At 53.9% G+C, this 25,127-nt stretch overlaps 4 protein-coding genes across 7 annotated transcripts; 1 reads left to right on the top strand and 3 right to left on the bottom strand.

Moving 5' to 3' along the window:
- Window positions 1–1,881: 1,881 nt before the first annotated feature.
- CD320 (CD320 molecule) lies at window positions 1,882–6,537 on the bottom strand. 2 transcript variants are annotated; one of them, XM_080676223.1, is made up of 5 exons: window positions 5,989–6,537; window positions 3,458–3,565; window positions 2,940–3,173; window positions 2,488–2,628; window positions 1,882–2,313 (listed from the first exon to the last, which is right to left on the bottom strand). In XM_080676223.1, the coding sequence occupies exons 1-5, from the start codon at window positions 6,380–6,382 to the stop codon at window positions 2,186–2,188; spliced, it is 1,005 nt and encodes a 334-aa protein (XP_080532349.1). In that variant the 5' UTR covers window positions 6,383–6,537; the 3' UTR covers window positions 1,882–2,185. The 2 variants fall into 2 exon arrangements, with proteins under 2 accessions (XP_080532349.1, XP_080532348.1); XM_080676222.1 differs by lacking the exon at window positions 3,458–3,565 and having other exon boundaries at window positions 5,989–6,477.
- Window positions 6,538–8,621: 2,084 nt separating this feature from the next.
- NDUFA7 (NADH:ubiquinone oxidoreductase subunit A7) lies at window positions 8,622–13,334 on the bottom strand. The gene is made up of 4 exons (XM_080676224.1): window positions 13,218–13,334; window positions 12,788–12,837; window positions 10,153–10,302; window positions 8,622–8,829 (listed from the first exon to the last, which is right to left on the bottom strand). The coding sequence occupies exons 1-4, from the start codon at window positions 13,266–13,268 to the stop codon at window positions 8,739–8,741; spliced, it is 342 nt and encodes a 113-aa protein (XP_080532350.1). The 5' UTR covers window positions 13,269–13,334; the 3' UTR covers window positions 8,622–8,738.
- Window positions 13,335–13,349: 15 nt separating this feature from the next.
- On the top strand, window positions 13,350–14,456 carry RPS28 (ribosomal protein S28). Its single transcript, XM_080676221.1, has 4 exons — window positions 13,350–13,465; window positions 13,563–13,610; window positions 14,045–14,178; window positions 14,379–14,456. Exons 1-3 carry the CDS (start codon window positions 13,427–13,429, stop codon window positions 14,165–14,167), a joined length of 210 nt encoding a protein of 69 aa, XP_080532347.1. The 5' UTR covers window positions 13,350–13,426; the 3' UTR covers window positions 14,168–14,178; window positions 14,379–14,456.
- Window positions 14,457–14,613: 157 nt separating this feature from the next.
- KANK3 (KN motif and ankyrin repeat domains 3) lies at window positions 14,614–24,498 on the bottom strand. 3 transcript variants are annotated; one of them, XM_080676220.1, is made up of 12 exons: window positions 24,461–24,498; window positions 22,568–22,655; window positions 21,176–21,237; window positions 19,217–20,482; window positions 19,038–19,137; window positions 18,663–18,860; window positions 18,477–18,561; window positions 17,758–17,974; window positions 15,944–16,083; window positions 15,655–15,855; window positions 15,474–15,572; window positions 14,614–14,775 (listed from the first exon to the last, which is right to left on the bottom strand). In XM_080676220.1, coding segments are annotated over exons 2-12 (2,448 nt in total). In that variant the 5' UTR covers window positions 22,570–22,655; window positions 24,461–24,498; the 3' UTR covers window positions 14,614–14,697. The 3 variants fall into 3 exon arrangements, with proteins under 3 accessions (XP_080532346.1, XP_080532344.1, XP_080532345.1); XM_080676218.1 differs by lacking the exon at window positions 22,568–22,655 and adding an exon at window positions 18,146–18,187 and having other exon boundaries at window positions 24,461–24,492; XM_080676219.1 differs by lacking the exon at window positions 22,568–22,655 and having other exon boundaries at window positions 24,461–24,492.
- Between the last annotated feature and the right edge of the window lie 629 nt (window positions 24,499–25,127).

The raw sequence follows: 25,127 nt of genomic DNA, 5'->3' as shown, positions 1-25,127 counted from the left end.
CCCTGCAGGCTTGATCGCCCCCAACTGCCCTCCTCTGCCAGCTTGGTCACCCCTAACTGCCCTCCCCTGCAGGCTTGATCGCCCCCAACTGCCCTCCCTTGCAGGCCTGGTCCCTCCCAACTACCCTCCCCTGCTGGCCTGATCACCCACAACTGCCCTCCCTTGCTGGCCATCTTGTGGTGGCCATCTTGTGTCCACATGGGGGCAGGATCTTTGACCACATGGGGACAGCCATCTTGTGTGCTGGAGTGATGGTCAATCTACATATTACTCATTTATTAGATAGGATAGAGGCCTGGTGCACAGGTGGGGGCTAGCTGGTTTGCCCTGAAGGGTGTCCCCGATCAGGGTGGGGGTTCCCTTGGTGCATGGGGCAGCCTGGGTGAGGGGCCTTGTGATGGTTTGCAGGCTGGCCACGCCCCCTGGCGACCCAAGCAGAGGCCCTGGTATCTGGGGTTTATTTATCTTCTACAATTGAAACTTTGTAGCCTAGAGCAGAGCCAAGCCTTCTGCTTGCTCTGAGGCGGCAGCCATTTCTGTTGGGATTTATGTATCTTCTATAATTGAAACTTTGTAGCCTTAAGCAGAGGCCTGGGCTGGCCAGGGCTGCAGAAGCTTGGCTTTCTCCATCGCCATGGGCAACCCTAGCCTCCTGCTCTTTCCAGCTCCGTGGCTGCCGCCATTTCTGTTTGGATTTATGTATCTTCTATCATTGAAACTTTTAGCCTTGAGTGGAGGCCTAGGCCAGCAAGGGCAGGTGGAAAGCTTGGCTTCCTCCATTGCCGGGGAAACCCAAGCCTCCCTCCTGCTCTCTGTGGCTGTAGCCATCTTGGTTGGGTTTATTTGCATATTTGCTCCTGATTGGCTGGTGGGCGTGGCTTGTGGGTGTGGTGGAGGTACGGTCAATTTGCATATTACTCTTTTATTAGATAGGATATATATATTATTAGATTTCAGAGAGGAAGGGAGAGGGAGAGAGAGAGAGAAACATCAATGATGAGAGAGAATCATTGATTGGTTGCCTCCCGCACACCCCCCACTGGGGATCAAACCCACAACCCGGGCATGTGCCCTTGGCAAGAATCGAACCTGGGACCCTACAGTCTGCAGGCTGATGCTCTACCCACCAAGCCAAACCAGCTAGGGCAGTCTTTTCTTTTTTTATTGATTTCAGAAAGGAAAAAAGAGATAGAAACCTCAATGAGAGATATAACCATTGATCAGCCACCTCCTGCATGCCCCCTACTGGGAATAGAGCCTGCAACCTGGGCATGTGCCAACTGGGAATCAAATCATGACCTCCTGGTTCATAGGTCAATGCTCAACCTCTGAGCCACACCAGCCGAAGACAACATGTCCTTTCCTGATCTGTTGGCCTCATCATACCTGAATATTAAAACCTACACTTTAAAACGCAGTGGAGCCCTGACCGGTTTGGCTCAGTGGATCGAGTGTCGGCCTGCGGACTGAAGGGCCCCAGGTTCGATTCCGGTCAAGGGCATGTACCTTGGTTGCGGGCACATCCCCAGTGGGAGGTGTGCAGGAGGCAGCTGATTGATGTTTCTCTCTCATTGATGTTTCTAGCTCTCTATCCCTCTCCCTTCCTCTCTGTAGAAAATCAATAAACTATATATTTTTAAAAAAATGTGGTGGAGCAGAAACCAGCTTCCATCTCAAAGAGGCAGCCATGATAGACAGGGATCCTCTGGACTCCAGGAGGCAATGCCCAAGCTCTGCTCTCCTTGAAGAAGCCTGTGGGTAATGCAGACTGCCCCACCGCCCCTGCTCTGGGTCCCAGGAAGCAAGAAGCAGAATGGCCACAGAGGTGGGCTGCTGCCCAGACTGCCCAGGCAGAGGGAGACAGAGGCCCAGAAGCAGGCAGATGATGCAAAATAACTTTAATCACCACCCTCAGACGGGGCAGGGCAGGAGCAGTGTCTATGCGCAGGCCACCCTGGAGCGGCCTGGGGCCAACCCCAGGTGGGGCATGTTCCAATCGAGGCTCCCCACATTCAGGGGCTGGGTCAGGCACATCCAGTCTCCAGGGTCAAGTCCACAGGAACTCAGGTCTGCAGTACTATGGTCAGAAGAACCCATATCTGAGGCCTGGTGTGCCAGCAGCCGCATGCACTCCCCATAGCTGCCATACTCAGGGCCCCAGCAACATGATGGCAAGAGCTCATCCTCAGAGCGGTGAGGTCTTCTTCTCTGGCAGCAGTAGGGACTCCTTCATGGCCACCAGCAGCCCCGGCGGGTATAGCAGCCGGGACAACACAAGCAGAGTGGCGGCAACCAAACCTGCACTTAGCACCACTGTGGGGAACAAACAGATGGGATTGGGTAAGGGAGTGGAAGGAGCCCCACACCCACAAATATCCTAATGCATGGGGATTGGGGTCTGCAGCCTGTCCCCTGCCCAAGCCCCAGCTCCTAGGAGCAGCTGCCCCAGGCCCAGGAAGTAGAAGTGGGAGGGCCTGTTCATCATACCAGCAGCTGCTATAACCCCATAGGCACTTCGATTTCCAGACTGGACTGAGTCCTGGTTCCTGACAAAGGTGGCTGTGGCATTCCCGAAATAGGTGACACTCTCCAGGGTCACAGACATGCCTTCCTGGAGGGTCTCAGTTCCTGCAATAAATCCAGGCATTCATTAGCTGGGGAAGGGGGTGTGGGGGGGGGCGGAGGTGGCAGGGGGGGCGATGAGCACGTGTTCCATGTGCCTGAGGGAGACCTGGAGGCACATCCTCCATCCCAGACTAAGTGAGGTTGGTGAGCACTGGTGCTAGGAGTGACCTCTCACTGCCCCCACAGGTATGCAGACAAGAGCAAAGGCACAAGCCCACACTCGCAGCCTGGTCACACACGTGGTGTCAGACATCCTCATCTAACGACCAGCCCTCCCCACTGCTACAGCCATGATGAGGGCCCATGGCACATACCACAGCCAAGCTCATCACTGGAGTCAGGACAGTCTGGGTGGCCATCACAGAGCCAGGTATGTAGGATACAGGTGCTGCCCAGCAGGCAGCGGAACTCCCCTGCCGGGCAGGGCTGACGGCCACAGTTGAGAAGGATCTTGTCGATGCCTTCAGGGCAGTCATCGATGCTGTCACAAGAGCAAAGGCTGCCCTCGGGCGGTGAGCACTGCCCATCCTGGGTGCACGGCTCTATCTCTGGAGTACAGAGTCAGTCAGGTCCCTGACGCCCCCACAACAGGGCCCAGGTACTCCCCACTGCCCATCCTCTTGCAAGCCTCCTGGTCCAAGACCACACTAACCCCACCTCCCTGTAAACTCATCTCTTCTCAAGCCTGAGACCCAGACTTTCCTCCTTACAGCACCCCCAGTCCCCACCAGGCCCTACCCCACTGTGCCCCCTGAAAGCTACAACCCTTCCACAAGCATCACCTCCTGTGGCACCATCCTTGCAAGCCCCGCCCCAAGGTGCGACCACTCACTGCACTCCTCCTCATCGCTGCCATCAGGGCAGTCCTGGTCACCATCGCAATGCCAGATGAGGGGCACATAGTAGCCACTGATGCGGCACTGGAAGCTTGTGGGTGAGCCTGCGAGATGAACACGAGTGAGGCCTGGGAGGCCTGAGTCTGGACCCTCTCCAGAAGTCCAGTAGTCACAAGCTGCGAACACCAGGAGATGAGCCAGGTCCCAGGGCCCTGGAACTGTATTGGTGGTCACCCTTTGCTGAGGACCCACTAGATACAGGGCTTGAAGCCAAAGAGTTCACAGCCTCACCACAAGCCCTACTGGGCAGGTTCTATTGCAATCCCCATTCTAAAGAGAACACTGAGGAGATGTAAGGCCAGAAGCAGCAGAACTGGTGGCAGAGTCAGGGTTTGAACCCAGGTCTCACTGATACTGGGTTCAAAGCTCCAAATGGTCAGATGGTCTCCCCAGGACTCTCTCCAAACCACAAGGTTAAACAGACTTGGGGAGGGGCCATCTCTGAGTCTGCCCTGGATCAGGCCCATGGCATGCCACCTACTTAACAAAGGGGTAAAAGATCAGCTTAGTCACCATGCTTTATCATCTTAGCTCCTAAATTCCTCCAGATCTGACCACTTTCCGCATCCTGAATGTGCTGCCTCACCAGGCCCCAACCTCATCTCCATTTGGACACTGGAGACCTCAATCACATCATTTGGTAACCCACTTCACCTGCCTGCTGAAAGCCATCTCCTGGTCCACCAACCCTCTCACAACCAAATCCTACCTCCTCCATGTGACCCACAAGGCCTAGCCCAGCCCTGAACCCTTCCTGGAACCTCGCTTCCTCCCACATTTTCCTCTTCACAAAGCTCCCTCTGTCGTGGCCTCCTCACTGATTCACCAAGAAGCCTGGCTTGTTCCACCTCAGGGCCTTTGTGCTGTTTCTTGACCCAGTATACCCTTTCCTCCCTCCAGTCTCTACCTGGTGATTTCCTCCTCAGCCTTCAGATCTCAATCTATTTCCTAGGAGGGGTTTCCTGTCCCTCAGAGACTCCTGAGGTACTGCTTCCCACTTATAACAACCGTCTTCAAACTGATATGGACTAGACTGGACACTCAGTGTGCCAGGACCATGACCTTGTGACCGAAAGCCCAGGGTGGTGCCTGACAGTAAGTGAACATGGGTCACACTCAGGTGAGATCTGAGCCTTCCTGGATCCCTGACAGCAAGCGATCAGCTGTATGCTGATCTGGAGGAGCACAAAAGGAACTGGAACCTGAGTTTGAGGGACAGAGCAAGAGAGTGACGTTAGGGGCTTCCTCCTAGATGTAGCAAGATGGGTGGCAAATACCTGGCTTGGCCCCAGCCTAGCCCCATTTGATGCTGGTCCACTTACCCCTTCCACTTTTACTCACAGGGGCCTGAGCCTCCAAACACCCCACTCTCCACAGCTGGCTCCTCTGCAGACCTCCAGACCCAACTGCAGCTGTAGGCCACACAGTCCCTAAGCTCGGTGGAGCCAGGAAGAGCTGTAGACAACCTGGAACTGGCTTCCTTCCCTGCCCATGGGGGACTGTCAGCATCCAGGCTCAGCTTACTCCCCAGGCCTAGCCAGTCTTGGCCTGGACAAGCAACAACATCTCTCCCTGGCCTGCTGGAGTGTGTGTCCCTATGTAAAGTGGGTAGCAGAGCAGAGTTGACTCCACCTCATAATGTTGGGGGACCAGACCAGTGACTTCTCCTCCCAGCCTTAGTTTTCTTACCTGTACATGGGGCAGTTAGGAGTCCCTACCTCAGTGTCCTGAGGAGACTGCTTGTATGTAAAGGGTTTGGTACTTGGTTAACATGAGTCCTGCCTTCCTTACAGGAACATTTAACCTGAAAAGGCAGGGACTTTGGGATGAGGTAGAGGACCAGATAAAAGGAGACCCCACGTGTGTGAACCTGAGCTCACAGCTGAAAGTCAGGGGCACCTTTGCACACACGGAGGCCACTCTAACCCTCCCAGCTGCCTCTGGGAACCTGAGACAGCCACCAACATCACATCGGCCAGGGGTCACAGGGAGGGAGAGCTTTCGTTCTCTAAGGCTAGAGGAGAAAAGTGCAGAGATTGGGAGGTGGGAGGATGGCCGCCGAGGCAACAGCCACATCGCCTCAGCTCAGACGGGAGGGTTTGGAAGGCGCTGCTGCTGCGGAAGGTACCAGGTACCAAGTGACCGACCCTGCAGCCTTAGAGGTCGGTCAACCAGGGCCTGGGGCGAGCCCGCGCTGGGCTGAAGGACGGACGGCTTGGAGGTAACAATGGGTGATGATAAAGCAGAGCAGGTGCGGGGTGTGAGCAGGGTCAGAGCACGGCAGTTAAAGGCAGGCAGTGAACTGTTCCATTGGTGAGAACTCGCACAATTTTCCAAAGAGTCAACAGCCACAGGCAGGAGGAGTGTCCGGACGGAGTGCGGCGCAGCCAATGGCGAAGCGGTGCCGGCAGGGACGAAGCTAGGCGGCTGGCCAGGTGGGCGCACGGGCAGCGCGGAGCTCACTCACCTATGGTCTGGGCCCGGGACCGGGTCGGGGCTGCCTCCAGGCCCGGCACGAAGCCGAGCAGCAGCTGCAGTATCAGCCCCAGAGCCGCGGTCTGCTGCGCTCCTCCCAGAGCCATCCAACCGCTTAACGTGCCTCCCACGCCCGGCGCTGGCCCGCGCTGTCTGGGTCTGGAGGAGCTCTGATTCCCGCGCACGCGCGCACCCGCCAGGGGGCGGGGCCCAAGCACAGAGGTCTGGCCGCTAAGCCTACCGTAAATGTCCGAATGCGAGGGGACCTGCGATTTGAGACTTTCGCACTTCTCCCTGTGATAGGGCACAGCGAAAGGTACAGAGGGATGGAAACGAACTTGTTGACGTCTACTTACATTTAACGTTCTATATGCATGCCGCAGCATATGTACTGCCTAACTATCGTATTTAATAGGGCAACCACTCCCCTCAGACACGCCCCATCCCCGCCTTCTAATCTTTTGTGCAGCTGACACCCTTTACTGTATTTCTTTCGTGCACCCGACACATTATATATTTTATTTATTTTGGTTTAGTGTCTGATTCCCAACTGTAATGTCAGGCCCAGGAACTCAGGAATGCTGTTCTTGCGTCCCCAGTGCCTACTACCTAGTGGGCTTTTAAATATAAACATCCTGGCTGGCGCCATTTGGGGGCTCAGCCCATCTGGTTTTCCAGATGACCTAATAAACTTATAATTCCTTAAAAAAAAAAAAAATATGAACATCCTGTCCCTGGCACCTGGATGTGCTCACGCTATCTCATTTAGTCCTCATGTACCCAATAGGGAAGTATTATTCTTCACTTCTGGAACAAGATATGTAAAGGCAATCCTTGGGTTTTCACTTCTCACTCACCCAGAAGGCATATAAAATAAACCTTCTGCAAGCTTTCTAGCCAATCTGGTTTCTGTGTTCTCTTCTAGAAAATATTTTCACCTACAGTTCTGTCTTCAAAAGCAGCAAGTCCCACTGCCAGCAAGACCTTATCCAAACAAATCACTATCCTTCAGCATTATGCTGGATATGCAAGTATTTACCACCCTTTGTCTGTGAAGCTACACTATAGCATACAGATTTTCACAGAAATGGTTCTATTTGCCGGTCGATGGCACACTTCATTATTTGAAAATGTTGGAAGTTATAGCTGCTTTTGGAGTATATTTTTTGATAATAATCTCCCAGGGGAAATGGGTAAGAAGCAAAGATGCAAGGGTGCAGAAGCAGGTGGGAAGAGTAGCAAATAGGACTGGGGGGGTAGTGTCTGGCCTTAAAGGCTGTTGGAGGCTTGACAACAGTGGTGACCTCACAGGATCAAAGGAGCCGAGATCATAGATAAGCATTCAGAACTGTACCTAGCACACAGAAAGAGCTCAGGTGTCCTATTTTACACCCTCGCCAAATTTCAAGTCTGGGTCATAAAACTATTCTGAAACCTTCAATGGCACATCTTGCCTGGGGTCTTCTGAAGCCCTTCAGGGTTGCCCTTCATGTAGCTTCCACATACCCTGCTCAGCCTTCCTTTCCCTCCTGACCTTCCTGTATCTGATTTATCATTTACCCCAACCAAAACCCCACCTCCTCCAGGAAGTCTTCCCAGGTGTTTCAGCCAGTGGGGCTCCCTACCTCTGATGAGCTTTTAGCATTTGAGATGCCTACTCTAGGCCACTTATACCTCCTGCCTGGAACTGTGACCCTTTCCTGCTTCCTGCCTTGCTCTCCACTTCCACTCCCCTGGCACACAGCTGATCTTAACCTTTGGAAAGGCTGCAGGGTTCTTTCATGGGGCAGCCATGCCACTCCCCACTTGAGGTCACTGTGTTGCTCCTGCAGCCAGACTGGGACCACTTTGTTTTGGCTTTTACTCTCCTGCTCATTCCTCCACAGGCACAAGCCCCTAACTTCCCTTGGCTGACTGCCTCACCCCCTATACCCCGATGCCCTGAGCAGAAAGGCTTCTGACTCAGGGAGGCCTTGCCTCACCTGTCCTAGGTGAGTTTTACCTGTGAGCCACCTTGCTGCCCTCTGCCTTCCCTGCTGAGCTGCAAGGTGGTCAAAGTCAGGCAGGGGCCACAGTAGGAGGGTACTAGCCAATGTCCACATGAGCAATGGCTGAGCAAACTCTTGAGATAAGTGAGCAGTATGTCTTTGGCCCTGCTGTATTCTGTCAGAGCTTCCCCAGCCCCTATAGGCCCTGGAATCCAGCCCACCACTCTCAGGGATAGAGCCAGGCCCTTGGAGAAGGGATGGGATATCTGTGGGCACCCTGTACCATGTCATCCATGTCTGTGACATGTCATCTTGGAGAACTACTATCCCTCTCTGTCCCTGGAGCACTCACAGAGTTAAGAGATTTGGCACCAACTTCACCCCGAAATCCAAGTAAACCCAGTGTCACTTTAAAAGTAAAAATGGCCCAGTTGGTATGGCTCAGTGATTGAGTGTCCACCTATGAAACAGGTCACGGTTCAATTCCTGGTCAGGGCACATGCCCAGGTTGTACACTTGGTCCCCAGTAGGGGGCATGCAGGAGGCAGCCAATCATCATTGATGTGTCTCTCTCTCTCTCCCTTTCCTTTCTTCTCTGAAATCAATATATATTTTAAAGTAAAAATGGAAGTGATACTAGAGAGCACAATATAATGTATTTGTCATAAGTTAGGTCACGTTCTCCCAGAATGGAAGAGAAGGAGGGGAAGCACTTGGTAGCCCTGAGGGCACAGTCAGGTGGCCCAGAGTAGTATCACAGATAAGGCTGGTCCTGGGACAGCTCCCACTTCTGTATGGGAGGAGCTGGTGTCACCGCCTTCTTCTCAGTGGCTGCCAAAGCTGAGCTGGAAGAGGAATGATAATCTTACCATTTGCAACAACATGGATGGACCTAGAGGGCTAGAAGGTATTAAGCTCAGTGAAATAAGTCAGACAGAGAAAGACAAATACCATATGACCTCAGTGGAATCTAAAAAACAAACACACACACACACCAGCTCACAGATACAGAGAACAGATTGCCAGGGGTGGAGGGTGGTGGGTGGGCAAAGGGGGTTAAAAGGTACAAACTTCGCCGAAACCGGTTTGGCTCAGTGGAAAGAGCGTCGGCCTGCGGACTGAAGGGTCCCGGGTTCGATTCCGGTCAAGGGCATGTACCTTGGTTGTGGGCACATCTCCAGTGGGAGGTGTGCAGGAGGCAGCTGATCGATGTTTCTCTCTCATCGATGTTTCTAGCTCTCTATCCCTCTCCCTTTCTCTCTGTAAAATATCAATAAAATATATTTTAAAAAAAAAAAAAGTTAAAAAAAAAAAAAAGTTTAAAAAAAAAAAAAAAGGTATAAACTTCTACTTATAAAATAAGTAAGTCCTGGGGATGTAATGTACAACATGGTGATTATCCTATATAATAAAAGGCTAATGTGCAAATTGTCCCCTCCACTGGGAGTTTGACCAGGGGGTGGGGCTGGCTGGCCAACCAACCGCCCACAGTCCCTCCCCCCAGCCAGCCCTGCCCCGTTCGGCCCCCCCCAACCTGACTGGGGGCAGGGCCTGCGGGACCCCACCCATGCAGTTAATAATACTGTATTGTATATTTGAAAGTTGCTAAGAGAGATGTTAAAAGTTCTCATTACAGCCCTAACTGGTTTGGCTCAGTGGATAGAGCATCAGCCTACGGACTGAAAGGTTTCAGGTTCAATTCCGGTCAAGGGCATGTACCTTGGTTGCAGGCACATCCCCAGTAGGAGGTGTGCAGGAGGCAGCTGATCGATCGATGTTTCTAACTCTCTATCCCTCTCCCTCTCTGTAAAAAATCAATAAAATATATATTTTAAAAAAGTTCTCATTACAAAAAAAAAGTATAACTATGTAAAATGACGAACACTAAGTAGACTTACTGTGGTGATCATTTTGCAATATATACAGATATCAAATCATTATACTGTACACCTGAAACTAAAGGACCCTGGAAATTTATCTGATTTGCAGGAAACCCACCCCTGCCTGAGGCCCTAACCCCTACACTGGGATATGTGGGCATTAAATGAGTTTGCAGATGAAAAGCTCCTGACAACACAGTTCCCAACATAGTTGATGCTATGTAAATGGGACCTTGAAAACCAGAGGCAAGAGAACAGGCTGGCTGCAGGAGTGTGTGGCATCCTCACCTTTCTGCTGGCTTGCCTGACACCAGTGCCTTCTGTGAGGACATGACAATGGAAGGTGGCGTGGCTTCCCTGCGGCCATCACGAGTACAGTAGTAATTGTTGGAGAGCTTGTGGCTGGGGCCCACGGGGAGCCTGGGAGGAGGCTGAGTTCTAAGGAAAAAGGACATCGGCATTAAAGCAAAGCCCTAAGTGCTCTCACTGCCTGGCTGGGCAGGGCTGGTCACCTGTCACTGGGACAGGCTGCAGGCCAGGGGTATCCCTTGGTACACTGTCATGGAGGGACATGCCTGGAGAAGGTCCAGAGCCTAGAAGCAGGTGGCAGCCCAGGCTTTGGATGTGAGAGCTGGGTCTGCTCCATTGTAGGTCCCCTACCTGCCCCAAATGGATGAATGACCTTTTGTGAAACCCATGGAAGGGGTAGGCCCAGTCTGAACACCATGGAAGGGGTAGGCTGTCCGCACTTCCACCTGAAGATGCTCAGGCAATGAAGAAGCCAGGTTGTGAGGCTCTGCCCACTACCTCCTATCCAGTAGTTAATCAGTAAAAACTTGGGCAACAAGCTCCAAACACAGCTCATTCTGAGGGGCTTCCTTCCTAAAGGCCAGACTACACAAATCCTGAGTTTTCTGCTATTTCAGGAACTCTCTGGAGCAGCGGTCGCCAACTGGTGGTCCATGGACAGTGGTCCATGAGGTCCGAAAGGTTGGCGACCACTGCTCTGGAGAACCCTGCTGGGATCAAGGCTTATAACTCAAAGAGCACCTTGTATTCCAAGCCTCCCAAGCCTCTGCATTTCCTGTCACCTCATGGTGGCTGCAGCCAGAAAGGGGGGTGAACAGAGCTCTGTTCTGGGCCTGGGGTGAATTTACAAAGAAGCTGGAAGCCTGAAAAGAAAACCCTAACCTCAAGAGGAGCTTTCCTAGAAAATATAGCAGAGAGGAAGGGCAAAATGATAGGAAAAAGCTTTTAAAAACTGGGCTTTCATTCAACCATATTTTAAAACTTTTTGTCTGGTAATCATTTTGCCAGGATTTAAGTTTTTTCTTAATACAAGTGATAGTCATTGTGCATTTTTTAAAAAAATAAATACAGATAAATTTTAAAAATTTAACATTCAAAATGTCCTGTGTGGAAGTTAGAATTTGCTTAAGCCCTGGAGTACAGAGATGATCTCTGTAGGAATGGCCATAGTTTTCTGCAACCTAGCACAGAAAAAGTATAAAGAACCAGACCTGGCCCTAGCTGGTTTGGCTCAGTGGATAGAGCGTCGGTCTGCGGACTGAAAGGTCCTGGGTTCGATTCCAACCAATGATTCTCTCTCATCATTGATGTTTCTTCTTCTTTTTTTAAATTGATTTCAGAGAGCAAGGGAGAGGAAGAGAATGATAGAAACATCAATGATGAGAATCACTGATCAGCTGCCTCCTGCACTCCCCTCACTGGGGATTGAGTCCACAACCCAGGTATGTGCCCTGACCAGGAATCAAATGGTGACTTCCTGGCTCATAGGTCGATGCTCAACCACTGAGCCACGCCAGCTGGCCAGGCTCGTCATTAATGTTTCTCTCTCTTCCTCTCCTTTCCTCTCTGAAATCAATTAAAAAAAAATTAAAAAAAGAACCAGTGCTAAAAGGGAAAGTCCAAATGAAATACTAGGGGGCACCATTACCCTAAGGAAACTGAAAATTTACAATTTTCCTCAACTGACCCAAACCCTGAATGGAAAAGCAATTTAAACTTTCGATATTAGGAATTAGTCAATTTTAATGCCTTCACTGCCAACTCTCCAAGACTGCCTTACCTTTGCCTGCCTCTGACTTCATTTTATACTGCTATCCCCCTTTCCTACCTGTGTTTCCGTCACACTGGCTTCCTTCCTACTTCTGGCTCTGTTGGGCCTTACAGCCCTTGTGCTTAGTGTTCTCTCTGCCCAGAAAGTTTCTTCAATGCTTATCCTTTGGCTCCTTCTCATCATTTAGGTGAGTCAAATGTCAATCCCTGAAAAGAAACTTTTCCTGACCCACATGACCCGAGATAGTAACCCTCCAGATTACTCTCATTTATCTTTGGAGCATTCCAGAATAACGTGGTTGTTGTTTTGCCTGCTGTGTTTTTTCCCTACGTTTTTCTCTCCCTAGGATATGAAGGAATGAGGACCAGAACTTCTCGTTTGCACTGGTATCCCCAAGGCTGAGGACCTGGCAAGGGCTTGTAAATATCAAGCATTTTTTGACATTAATGAGTTGGAATCAAGACACTTCTGGGTTCAAGTCCCAGGTGTCACTTTCTAGCTTCTGAATGGCTTTAAGCAAATGATTTAGTCTCTCCACGCCTCAATTTTTTTTCCCCCCCACCTATTGCTTGGGGATGATACCACCAACTGGCAAGGTCACACTGAGGACTGCAAACCACAACGATTCCCAACCAGAATTCACGCCCAATCCGGCTGTTTCCAAGAGCAGCAGTCTACGACATAGTCCAGCAAGATTAAAGGCAAACCTGTCTTCACAACCTGCCAGGAAGCTGGAGGCAGGATTTTGGCTCAGGGCTTCAGGGTCTAAAGGAACACGGGTTTTGTTTTTGGTGGAAGGACAGAACAAGGCGAGGGTTTGAGCAGCGAGCGGGGCCAGCTCACCGCTTGGCGATCTCCTGGTAACGTAGCTGCAGCTTCGCCTGCAAGTCGTGCTGTGGGAGGAGGAAAGGAAGGAGTTCAGCCAGCAGGGCACCCCAGGAGAGGAGATGGGCATTTGGAGACAGGGATATGGGCCCTGTGAAAAGGAAAGTCGGGGCCGGGACCACCAGATCCAAGGCTAATACGGTCAGGAACTAGGGAGATGCCAGGTCTCCTGCCAAAGGGTGGGAGTGGAGGTGGGTGTGTCCCGGGCTGAAGGCTTCAAGAGTTTCGGGGTCCCGGGCTGATCGAGGGGCCTGGCCCAAGGAGATCTTGGCACCTAGGCTTTCAGACCCAGGGCACAGGATAGAGTGAAGGAGCGGGTCCCGGGCGCAAGGAACTCGCAGCCCCCCACGCCCATCCCAGCGCGGCCCTTCCTTCCCGCCCCGCGCACCCCGGAGGCCCAGTTCCGTAGCGCCTGGATAAACCGGGTGGCGGACGCCATCTTCTCTCTGCGCTGAAGGGCGCCGACTACATCGCTGCAGCGGGGGCTGTTGGGAAATATGTGTATAATCTCGCGAGAGCGGGGGGCGGGGCTAGGACGTCGTATAAAGAATCTCCCAAAAACACGTGACTCCTTTCCGCCCGACTGTTGCCGCCATCATGGACACGAGTCGTGTGCAGCCTATCAAGCTAGCCAGGGTGAGAAGTGTGCGGTGTTGAGGGCCGAAGTGAGACCGGTGGGGTAGGGGGAAGGGAACCGGGCCGGGTAATTCTGACCCCAGCTTCTTTCCACCAGGTTACCAAGGTGCTAGGCAGGACCGGTTCCCAGGGACAGTGCACGCAGGTGAGCGGGTGGGGACACCCCGGGATCTAAACTATTCCTCTTGGAATCCGAGAACCCCTTATCCCAGGCTTCCTGGAGGGTCTGAACCCCCACCAAGGTCTTCCCAGCCGGGTCTGAGCTCCAGTGAACCCTCTTTATCTTGGCTCAGTGGTCTCAATGGACACTGGCTTCACGCCCTGCCGAGTATGGACCCGTCCACAACCGGCCCAGAGCTGCAGTTTCCCCCCATGGTGGCAGCTTCTGGCGCTCGAGAGCTTTGTTCGCCAGTCTCTCCACCCCTTTTAGTTTTCCTCCCGGCCCAGTCCTACCTGCCAGCGAGCCTCATCCCCCTTTCTAAGTTTCCCTGGGCCGGCCCCTTCACGCCCTCCAAATCTAGATCTGGTGCCTAGCCATGGCTGGCCCACACTCCTCTCCGCCCCACCCCACTCCCGTAGGTCCGCGTGGAATTCATGGACGACACGAGCCGCTCCATCATCCGCAACGTGAAAGGCCCTGTGCGCGAGGGCGACGTGCTCACTCTATTGGAGTCAGAACGAGAGGCTCGGAGGCTGCGCTGAATTTGTGTCTAGTGAGTGCAGACCGGAATGGGGCAACTGAGAGCCGGCCTCTGTTAACACTCGCAGCTGGTGGTAGGGAGGCTTTGGCAAGCCCATGGGTGAGGGCTCTTGTAGGAGGGTAAGGATGTAGAAACGGGCCGCAAGTCTGGGGAGGGAGTTTGCCAGTTGCTGGGAGGCCTGTCAGCATCTCATGCTTGGGTCTTTTTTACAGGGTCCTGGCTGTCTGGGTGAACCACATAGCCCATGGGGAAGATGCTCCACTGTTAATAAAGTGTTTATGTAAATTCGGGTTCCTGTCTGGGGTCACTAGGCTTATAATACCTTCTGGTGGGTCACTGGCCCCTTTGCATTCTGGAAACCTGGGGGAGGGAGGTTCTACCCCAACAAGGCATTTTCTTTTTGAAGGAGACCAAGTGTCTATATGTGCTCCTAAAACAAGATACAAGTTTAGTTAGAAATGTTTTATTTATTAGGAAAGAAGGTCAACCCTTTACCACCCCACCCTATCCAGGTCCATTGTGCGAGGCCGTTCACTGAGACTGGGAGTCCTCTCCATTGTCACTGCTTCCTCTTTTACCAGGCATGGCCGTGGGAGAGTCAGGGGGTGACTGGTGAGAAAGGTGGTGGAGGTCATGTCACAATCTCTTGTGGACAGAATGCTGTGGGTTTCAGATGCCATAGACTCAAGGATGCTTAACTTAGTGGAAGTCTTGTTCCTTTCCATTGTGGTCATGTCTAAGGAAAAACTGCTTCACAGTGGGGCCAGGCTGCCTACGTTTGAATCCTGCCTTTACCCCATCTGACCTGGAAGAGGCACTTAACCATGCCTCCTTTCCCACATCTCTATTGGAAAGAGCAGGATGGGCAGGCTGATTTAGCTTTGAGTGTTACCTCTCTCCCCTTTGAGGGACAAACTGGGTGTTCACTACCTGCCGGCTGCTGGCAAACTGATCCAGTCTCCAATTCTGAAGCTCTTAACTTGCAGGGGGCCCTGCATCCTCTTCCCCAACCAGGCCTAGGCAAAGGGTCCTTAACTCCTTTGCTATGAGCCTCTTTGGGGGCAGTAACTGACAGAGAAACTCTACCAGGCCTCCTCTGATCATAGATCAGGTCACTTTCCCTCTGCAGGCCTCAGTCTCAATCTATAAAATGGAGGAAGTGTCCCAGCCACATAGATTAAACCCCCAGTTTCTCCCACGATTTCCCTGAGGGAGCAGGAAGGGGAGACCTTCCTAGAGCATGCTGGGTATCCTCACACAATGTGCAGCTGTAAAGTTTTGTTGCTTGAGGTTGGAGCTACACTCACCAGGGGACCAGGCTGGCCTGAACTCAGGTGGGCATGCAGCAGAGCAGCCACCTCATCCTGCTCAGCCTCCAGAGCCATGGCCAGGGCACTGGTGCCCTCCTGAAGAAAAATGGACAGTTAGGTCAATGACACAAGGCATGGTACCCTGCCTACCCAACCAGCCCCACCCACAGTAGCTCACATTATCCAGGAGGGCAGGATCGCAGCCTGGCTGGGCCAGTAGCAACCGGACAGTTTCCAGGTGCCCGTACTCACTGGCAAACATCAGTGCTGTGGCTCCGTCCACATCTTGCACATTGACATCTGCCCCACATGCTAGCAGGGCTGCTACCATGTCCTGTCGGCCATGGCTAATGGCCAGCATGAGGGCTGTCTGCCCTGTCTGAGGTGGGGAAGACAGAACTGGGTGGGTTTTAGGGGAAGGGCGGTCAAAATCAGGGTTGGTCCCTGAACTGTAAGAATCCACGCACCTGGCTAGCCTTGGCATTGATGTTGCCCATTTGGAAGAGTCTTTGGACCACAGGTATGTCCTCCTGCCCAACAGAGGTGAGTGCAGCTAACATAAGGGCTGAGTAGCCTGCTTGATTCTGGCAGTCAACATTGCAGACTCCTAAGAGATAGGGGATCAGTCATCTAAGCCCACACCCCTAGCCCAACCTGGTTCACTCACCTCACCCAGTTTCAGATTCATCACCAAGTACCATATGGCTCCTCCCTCACATTCAGTGTTCTACCCTCTCCACCTGGCACTCAATGAGGGATGTTTATTTTTATGGCTACAAGCCACCATTGTTCCCCCAGAGAACTGCCAACTGGTTCACCTTGATCCAAGTCCCCCTCCTTTCCTTGCAGCAGCCAGAAATAGAGCAAAGAAATTTGGTCCAGTCTATTTAAAACCTTCCTGTTGACTACTGGAATAAGTGCTATTGTCCACCATGACCTGTGAAGCTGTTAACTTATGTTCCTCTGGAATCCTCCCCTTCCCTAAGCCTGTGACAGATTGAATGTGTCCTCCAAAACATGTTGAACTGTAAATGTGATCTTATTAAAAACAAGCTCTTTGCAGATGTAACAAAATGAGGTCATGGTAGGCCCTAATCCTGTATGACTGGTATCCCGAGGAGATGGGTTAGGGACAATGGGTAATGGTCCCTTAAGATTGAGGATTGTTGGAGTTAGGGAATAGGAGAGGAAGCTGAGACCTCAGGGAGGTGAAAGTTGTGAAGAGGGGTGTTGGGGAGTAAGGTCATGGAGGTGACATCAGGGTTTTAAGGTGACCTTTCAAGTGTAAGGCTGATACATTAAGGTGAAGGGAGAGGATCAGGTCAAGGAACTGAGAAGCCAAGTTGGAGGGATGAAAGGAAAGCAGCCCCTATATGGTTCATTGAGGGTTCAGGGTCCTGGGGGAGGTTGGACCAGGCTGACATTCTGCAAGTGGGTAGGGGTATGGGGGATACTGGTGGTGACTGATGGGGAGTTGGCTGAACGGGGTTCAATACAGGGTGAAAGGGACCAAGGAGCCTTGGGTCTCATGAATGGCAGCCAATCCCCTTTAAGGCAGCGGATGCCCAGAAAATAACTTGATGCATCACCCCCTCCTCAGAAGCCCCAGCCTGGTAACCAGCCCAGAGTAGCTGACCTTCCTTTGGTCACTAAGACCTGCAGGCCCCCAGAGGTTACTGGGCCTGAGAGAGGGCACTCGGAAGGGCTCTTGGGCAGTTGGTCCCATGGGCAAAGCAGCATGGGTGGTCCACTCCAGCACTCTCTGGTACCTAGTATGCTCAGTACTTGTCTGAGTTCTGCAACACCTGGGACCATGTATCTCTATTCCTGAGGCAGAGGATGGAAATGTGTGAAATGGAATCGGAGGATAGGGGCCAGTCCCAGACCATGATGGTAGTCACAGCCCTGACCAGTGAGTACCTTCCCTCAAGATTGGAAAGGCAGCTGGAGTTTCATGCTGCATGCCTGACACACAGGTGTTACAGCTGTCCAGGTAGGGAGATGATGAATTCCCATTTCACAGTTAAGGAAGCTAAGAGATAAAATAATCCCCCTAAATTTAGGACAACATAATTCACAAACCTGGAAAGTGAGAAGGGTCAGGGGCAGAGCTCAGGTCAGTCCATGTTGGCTCTTGAAACACCCAGTGAAGGATGGTGGTCCCATCTGCCTGGCCAGCCCATCTCTACATTTCTCCAGGTTTTCCCAGCTGCCCAGGCTCTCCTTTACCTGTCCTCCACCCCACTGCCTAGTGCCCTGCCCACCCCTCCTCCATGCTGACCAGTATCCAGCAGCAAGCTGGAGATGGCAAGGTTCCCATGGGACACGCTGTAGTGCAGGGCTGTGTTCCCGTTGCCGTCCGCCAGGTTCACCACGTGGGCCAGCAGCTCCTGTCCCAGGCGTGCTACCGCCCGCAGGACCCCGGCTACAAGCTCAGCCTGCGAACGGCGCTGGCTGGACACTCGAAACCACTCCAGGGCCACCAGGCGCGCTGCGCCCTGCCGGGACAGGGAAAAGCATCAGCGAAGGTCCCGGTGCAATAGCAGGGGGGTGGGGGGGTGGGGGGTCTAGGCAGGGGGAGGATGGTCACTGCTTGTCTGAGGAGGGCCGTGGGGACCCATGGGGCCGCACCCCTTAGGAAGAGTGGGTACATTGGGCCCCGGGCTCACAGGAGCAGGGATCCTCTTCTGGGGAAGAGCCTGTGGCAAAACCTGGAGTAGAGGAAGGTGGTGAGCACTTTTCTTTGGGGAGTCCGAGAGTGGGCCTGGGGCTTTGATTAGTGCTTGGGGCGGAATCCTTTTAGGGAACCAGGTAAGGATCAGCATGGTCCTGGGAGATTCCTTTAGAGCCTGGGATTGGTGGAGGTCCCAGGCGCTAGGGGACGGAACTCCAGACCCTCCCAACTCTAGACAATAGAGGCGCTTCCCTAAGGACATCAGGGGAGGTCCTTGGCGGACTCAACGGCTTCTTCTGTAATGGACGGTCTCCTCGCGCACTCACGCTGTCACGGGCGACTCCACGGGGCTGGCTCAGCTGCCGCTGCAGCGCTGCGCACGCCTCCCTCAATCGCGGGCTCAGTTCGCACCTACCGAAGAGGTCGGGAGAGGCTCAGGAGTGGTGGGGGTGGGGGCGCGGAAACTGAAAAGTGAAAAGCGGTCCCCACTCCAGTGCTCTGGCGCTGCTAACCTCCCCTGCGCACGCGGTTGAGGCTCCGGCTCCTGCTCCGGCTCCGGCTCCCGAACGACTCCGCTGCTGGGAGGTCCGGGGGTGCCCGAGTCGGATCCCTGGCCGCTATCCTCCCCAGAGCCACAGGAGCTGCTCCTCAGGGGATCGGCAGCACCATCTTCGCTGTCACTGTCTTCCTCACTGGATGAGCTCTCGTACCTGGGGGCAGTTTGGGAGGCATCTGCTGAACCTCCCCTGTGGGCTCGTTCCCGAGTCCTGCCAGGTGGGATTGGCTATCCCCATTTCCCAGATGAGAAAACTGAGGGGTAGAGCTGGAATTCAAACACCAGTCCATGTTCCCACAGATGCTGACATGAGGAGGGGGGAAATGCTCACTCTCCGTTGGTGACCCCAACAAACTGCAGGCTCTTGGGTCCGGGGCTGGGTTGGGCGCCAGGTGTTGCGTCTCTCCTCTTCATGATGGATTTGAGGATGCCTGCCAGGGATCAGATAAGGGCACTGAATTCGAGACCAGTGGTCATCAAGCCAGGGCTCCGGGAGAGATCGGGACTCACCCGCGGGCGCTATGGCCTTGTCCCCATCTGTGAGTCCAGATGGGCTCTGCGTCAGGTAAGGGACCTCCGCGGTCTGCGTGGACTTCTCAACACAACCCCACGGGGTCTGGGTTGCAGCCTCGCGCGACTGAGACTGGGCCGCTGCCTCCTCCTCCTCCGTAGCCTCTCGGGCCTCCTCCAACTCTCGCAGCCGGCTCCGCAGGAGCTCGCTCACCCCGCACTGGTGCTCCAGGCTGGTGCGCAGCAGTTCCAGCTCGCGCTCGGCGGCAGCGGGCAGCCCCAGCAGCGCCTCGGTCACCCATGCGTCCGCCTCAAGGGTCTTGGAGACCGCCTGCACGCTGGCTTCCCGGGTCTCCGGCACTGCCTGGGCTTCTGCCTCTTGGGTCCCCAGCACGGCCTGGATTCCAGGCTCCAGCGTCTGGGGCGCCCGGTCGGGGGTCCCCGCCGCCCCGTCTAGGACCTGGAGTGCGCCCTCGCTGAGCCTCGGAGCTTCCTCGTCCAGGCCGTCCGCCCGGGGACTTGCCCTGGCGCGAACGCCGCGCTCGGAAGTCGCCAGGCGTTCGGTGAGCCGCCGCAGCTGTGCGAGCTTGTCCGGGCGCGCCTCGGCCTCCACATCGTCTTCTGGCTGCCGGCGCACAGCCAGTAGCCTCGCCTTCTCCGCACGCAGCACGCGCACCTGCTCCTGCAGCTGGGGCAGCGCGCGCGCCTGGTCTTCGAGCTCGCGCAGACGCCGCAGCGCCAAGGCCATTTGCTCACGCACCATCTGCAGTTGCGCTGGTCCTGGCGAGGCAGGGGCGGGATTGGGGGCGGAGCCTGGGGCTGGGCTGCTGAGGCCCGAACCACGCGGGCTGCGCTCGCGCTCGTGCGCCTGCGCCAGCTCCAGTCGTCGGCTGGTCTCCAGGAGCATGTCCTCGACGTGCGGGTTACGCACCGGCACGCTAGGCGACTGCGGCGGCAGCAGGAACCAAGTGGGTGCGCCCGGAGAGAGTGCACCCGACGCTCCCCCTTCGTCACTAGCCAGGGACTCGCTCGATGTCCAGGTCCCTGGGCTACGCGCGCCCGTGATGCCGACCCGGGACGCGCGGGGACGGCGTGCCAGCTGGGCGCTGGGGGCGCGACGGGCGACGGGGCCGCGCTCCAGCTCCTCCACGTATTTGAGGAAATCCAGGTCCAAGTGGAAGCCATAGGGCGTCTCCACCGTGTAGGACGAACTCGGGCTGTGGGAGCCCCCAATCGGGCCGTGGCACAGGCGAGAGCCACCCAGGTCTGCGGGCATGACAGGGACGTGAGGGTTGTCAAGCCAGGGGTACCCCTCCCCACCGCAACACACTGGCAGGGCTCCACCTGCACCAAGTTCTGCACCAAGCCATTACACACCCAAGGCTCAAATGCCTATGTGCAACCAAATAGTCATGCAAACACACGTTTATTGAGGCTCCTGCTACATGTCAAGCACTTATCTGAGGACAAAGCATCGAACTAGAGTAGACAAACATCTCTGTCCTCTTGTAGGAGACAGATAAACACAAACATTACAAATGGTGCTTAGGGCAATAATAAGGTGAAGTATAGAATAACTGGAGGAGGCATGACTTTGGCTCTGCTTGTCAGGGCCAAGTGATGAGGGGGAATCAGCTGGGGAAGAAGGTTCCTAAAACAAAACAGCCCATGCAAAGGCGACTGGGCCGCTGCCTCCTCCTGAGAGCAGGGTGGGCTGGAATAAAGGGTGAGTTGAGGGTGTCCAGAGCAGAGTAAATGGGAGAGGAGTAGGAGAGGTGAGATGAGGCCAGATAGAGGGGGACTCCCGGGCCATCATGAGATGTTAGATTACATTCCACATGTGACAGGGCAGCACAGAGGGCCCCTCTGGCCACTATGCAACGAAGGGAACTGCAGAGTTGTGTCCACACACCAGCACCAAGTGTGGGCCTGTGCACACTTACCATTTTGTACACTTACCAGGCAGGTTCTGATTCAGGGCAAACTTGGCCATGTTTCCTGCAGTAGCCACCAGACACACCCTGAAAAAGTCCCCCAGAGGGGTTAAGGGTCAGGCCCTATCCTTCTGGCTGTGACTCAGGTCAGCCTGGATTCTGAGTGAGTAAACAGACCCAAGAGTTCTTCTCCAACAACCCACCCCCACACACCAGTGCCCTTTTCTCCATCCTCCCTCAAGAGGCCTTGAAACTTTGGAATGAATGAATGTGGGAACACCCAGGTGCTAGGCCTCAGCCTGCTGGGCAGGAGGAGAAAGGAAGAGCATCAAAAGGAGAGAGGAAAGTAATTCAGAAAACAAGAGTAGCCCAGCTGGTGTGGCTCAGTGGTTGAGCATCGACATGTGAACCAGGAGGTCATGGTTCAATTCCAGTCAGGACACACGCCCAGCTTATGAGCTCGATCCCCAGTGTGGGGCGTGCAGGAGGCAGCTGATCAATGATTGCCTCTCATCATTGATGTTTCTATCTCTCCCTTCCTCTCTGAAACCAATAAAAAGTATATTTAAAAAAAAGAAAAGAAGCCCAGCTGGCATGGTTTAGCGGTTGAGCATGGACCTACAAACCAGGAAGTCACGGTTTGAGTCCCAGTCAGGGCACAAGCCCGGGTTGCAGGCTCGTTCCCCAGTGTGGGGAGTGCAGGAGGCAGCTGATTGATGATTCTCTCTCATCACTGATGTTTCTATCCCTCTCTCCCTCTCCCTTCCTCTCTCTGAAATCAATAAAAAAAAATTTAAAAAAATAAAGCTGAAGGTGGGAGTGGGTATGGGTGTCATTCTAGATCTGAGTTTTCTGTCAATCGCTGGGGAAAATCAGAAATTAATCATCACTGGGGTGGAATGTGAACCTTCAGGAGAGGAAGGCAAGAACTGGAAGCCCTCGTGGGCTCATTAAGAGCTCATCTGGTCAGATTCTGCAGATTAAAAAACAAAAATACAGAATCACATGAATTTTTCCCTTGGACAAATGCAAACAAGATATAACTGTGCATGTGAATTTTTACCAAGGTCACCTCTGAGACCTTCATAGGAAAGACAGAGAGTTGGGGGCCAGATGCACAAAGGATGCAAATCATTGGATACCTGTACCCCTGGAATACCTCTAGTGGAGTGCCACAGGGCTCTGTCTTTGGCTTGTAAGAGCTTGTAATGGAACCACAAGCACCCAGGTTGTCAGAGCTGAAACTATGCCTGGGGATGGAGGGAGAGTAAATCAGGGTGACATGATGGAGGCTCTAAGAAATTGAGTGAGACTGAGACACATCTAATAATGTGCTATTTTACAAGAACAAATATTGAGTCCCGAACTTGGATTCAGAAAGCACAGGGTGAGAAAGATGGGGCTTTAAAGAGCTCACATGAAAAGCCTCAGGGAAGGGCAAGCCAGCTGCCAGTATCAAATGCCTGCTGTATTCCCTGCTTGATTACATGTAATCCTGTGCAATCCTGCAAGGTAGATATTCACATTTTACAGATGGGGAAACGGAGGTACAAAGCAATTAAGTCAATTGTGGGAAACACCCTCTGCTCATCTTCTGGAAACCTTTGCCTACCAGACCCAATCTGACCTCTCCCTAACCCATTGCTCATTTGTGCTAAACTAACCATCTTCCCACTTCCCACCTTTGTCCTGCCTTGGTCCCTGACCTCCCCCACCCAGAGCCTCTTCCTGTCCCAAAGCAGCTGTTTCCTGCCCTTTATACCAGTTGCAAGGGTGGACCAGCAGGACAGCTGGTCATCACACAGGACATTCAGTGCCTCTCAGGACTTGTTTTTAGGAAACTTCCAGAGAAAAACTTGGCCATGGAAAAGGCCTGGGTGGGGGATTAGAAGTCTGGGCCTTTTCACACACAGCTCGAAGTGGGACTGAGTTGGGATCAGCCCCCTCCTCCAGTGATCAGGTAACACCCAAATCTGAGGTGTGGGAACTCAAAGAATAGCTGTGGACCATCCCTAAGAGCCAAACCACGTAGCAGCTGGACCCAGAGGCTGGGTGGGAAAATGGGTGGATACTCCAAGAATGGTAAGGAATAATAAAAACACTTTTTCCATTTTCAATGGGCCAGCTTCAATTCTAGGCAATCTGTAGGTATTAATTAACTAAAAAATCCTAGCTAAGCCCTCTGAGGTCGGTTTTCTTACTATCTTTCTCCTTTATACAGAGGAAGAAACACAGATTAAGTGATGCTCCCAAGGTCACATTCAGGCAGAGGCAGGATTTAAACCCAGGCAGCTTTGCCACTTTCTGCATTGGCCATTCCACTTGATGGCCTTCTAGAAAAAGCCCTTCCCTCCCCGACGACCCTCCCAAGCTGCACTCATGCCTGTCCCCGCGTGTGTCCCCGATGGCAGGGAGTGGGCTCCCCTCCTTCCCCGCTTGGCTCCAGGGGCTGCAGCCTCACCGGAGTTGGGAAATTGGGGCGTGCAGCTGCCCTCCTCTCTCCTCCGCCCCCGCCTGAGCTGTCACAGCTAGATTCGGGTCCTCTGCCTGAGGCCCCCTCATTAGGCCATCAGAGCTGATGCCAGACGCCCCCACTCCAGCCCCAGGGACTATTTCTGTGCTGTGATCACGAAATACCGCCGGCAGTGCAGCTCCTGGTCCTGGGGAGGGGACTCTCCCCCCAGCCCTCACCCCCACCCCCGCTTGAGGCCCTGTGTGGTGGCACCCCCTAAAGTTGGAGCGGAACTTGCACACCCCTGAGGTGGGGGTGTTGGCTGATGACGGTGTGAGGGGGAGGTACTCAGGTCAGCACCCACCACTCCCTCACCGTCCCCCCTAAACGGCCTCGCAGGGACGGTAAGTTTCCTACAGGAAACGCTGCCGGGCGGTTCCATCCGCTGCCCATTGTCTGCCGGCCCGGTGGCCGTCCGTCCCTCCCCCAACACCGTTTCCGTATCACCCCCACGCACATCCAGGTCCAGCGCGAGGGGCTCGACCCGGGTCCCCAAGCTGTCCGGGAGAGACGCGGGGAAAGGTTGGGGGAGTCGGTTGGGGAGCTAGGGGGCGAACAAGCCCCCACTTGGCTCCTGAAGGGCGGGAGGAGGGCGATCTCACGAATCCAGAGCTCCCCATTCTGCTCGCTGCCCACTTGGGGCTCTCAGTGTGGGAGGGGTCCCAGCCAGAGGTCACGGCGTCGGCCCATCGCAGCGCGCTGAGCCCGCGGATGGGCTGAAGGCGCAGCGCCACGCCCCAGGGCGCCCCCTTATCCCGCCCAAGATCCTCATCGGTGGCCCGCAAGCAGGCGATTTACCTGATGCCGCAGCCACATCCGCGCCCGCGCCCGAGCCCGCCCCCTCGAAGCCAGAGAACAGGTTATCAATGCCTTGACCCTAATTGACGGTCACTCCAGCCAACCAACGCCCGACACCCTCCGAACTGTCCAATAGTGAGGTGGAGTGGGCCGGCGCCGCGAAGGTGGGAGAGCCTGGGGGCGGGACTTGGAATGACTGTCCCTGAGGGACAGCAGGACCGAGCCCTGTGTCCAAGTGCTGCCCAGCGAAGGGCTAAGGACCTTGGGTTTGATCCACTAGACATTAGAGAGCCATGGAAGGCTCTGAGCAGGAGATCCACTGGGGGGATTTGTGTCCACTTAAGGACATACACAGTGCCAGGTACACAGTAGGTGCTCAATAATACTAAAATAATCAGGGGAAAAAACAGTCGCTTTAGATAATATATTCCAAATGGATTAAAATGTTAAATGTAATTTTAAATCATTCGTTCAACAAACATTTATTGCACACCTACTGTGTGCCAGGGGCATTGGATAAAGCAGTGACCAAAACTGCTTGGAACATCCTTTGGATGGAAGCTGGAAGGACTGATGCTCAGATCCCAGTGTCTGAGTGAGGTACCTGGACCCTGGATCTTTCCCACCACAGGGTCTTTGCACATGCTGCTCCACCTTCCTGAACTGT

This window comes from Plecotus auritus (assembly GCF_963455305.1).
Source record: "Plecotus auritus genome assembly, chromosome: 6".
In the NCBI taxonomy this organism is placed as follows: Eukaryota; Metazoa; Chordata; class Mammalia; order Chiroptera; family Vespertilionidae; genus Plecotus; species Plecotus auritus.
This window is presented reverse-complemented; position numbering and strand designations above follow the sequence as displayed.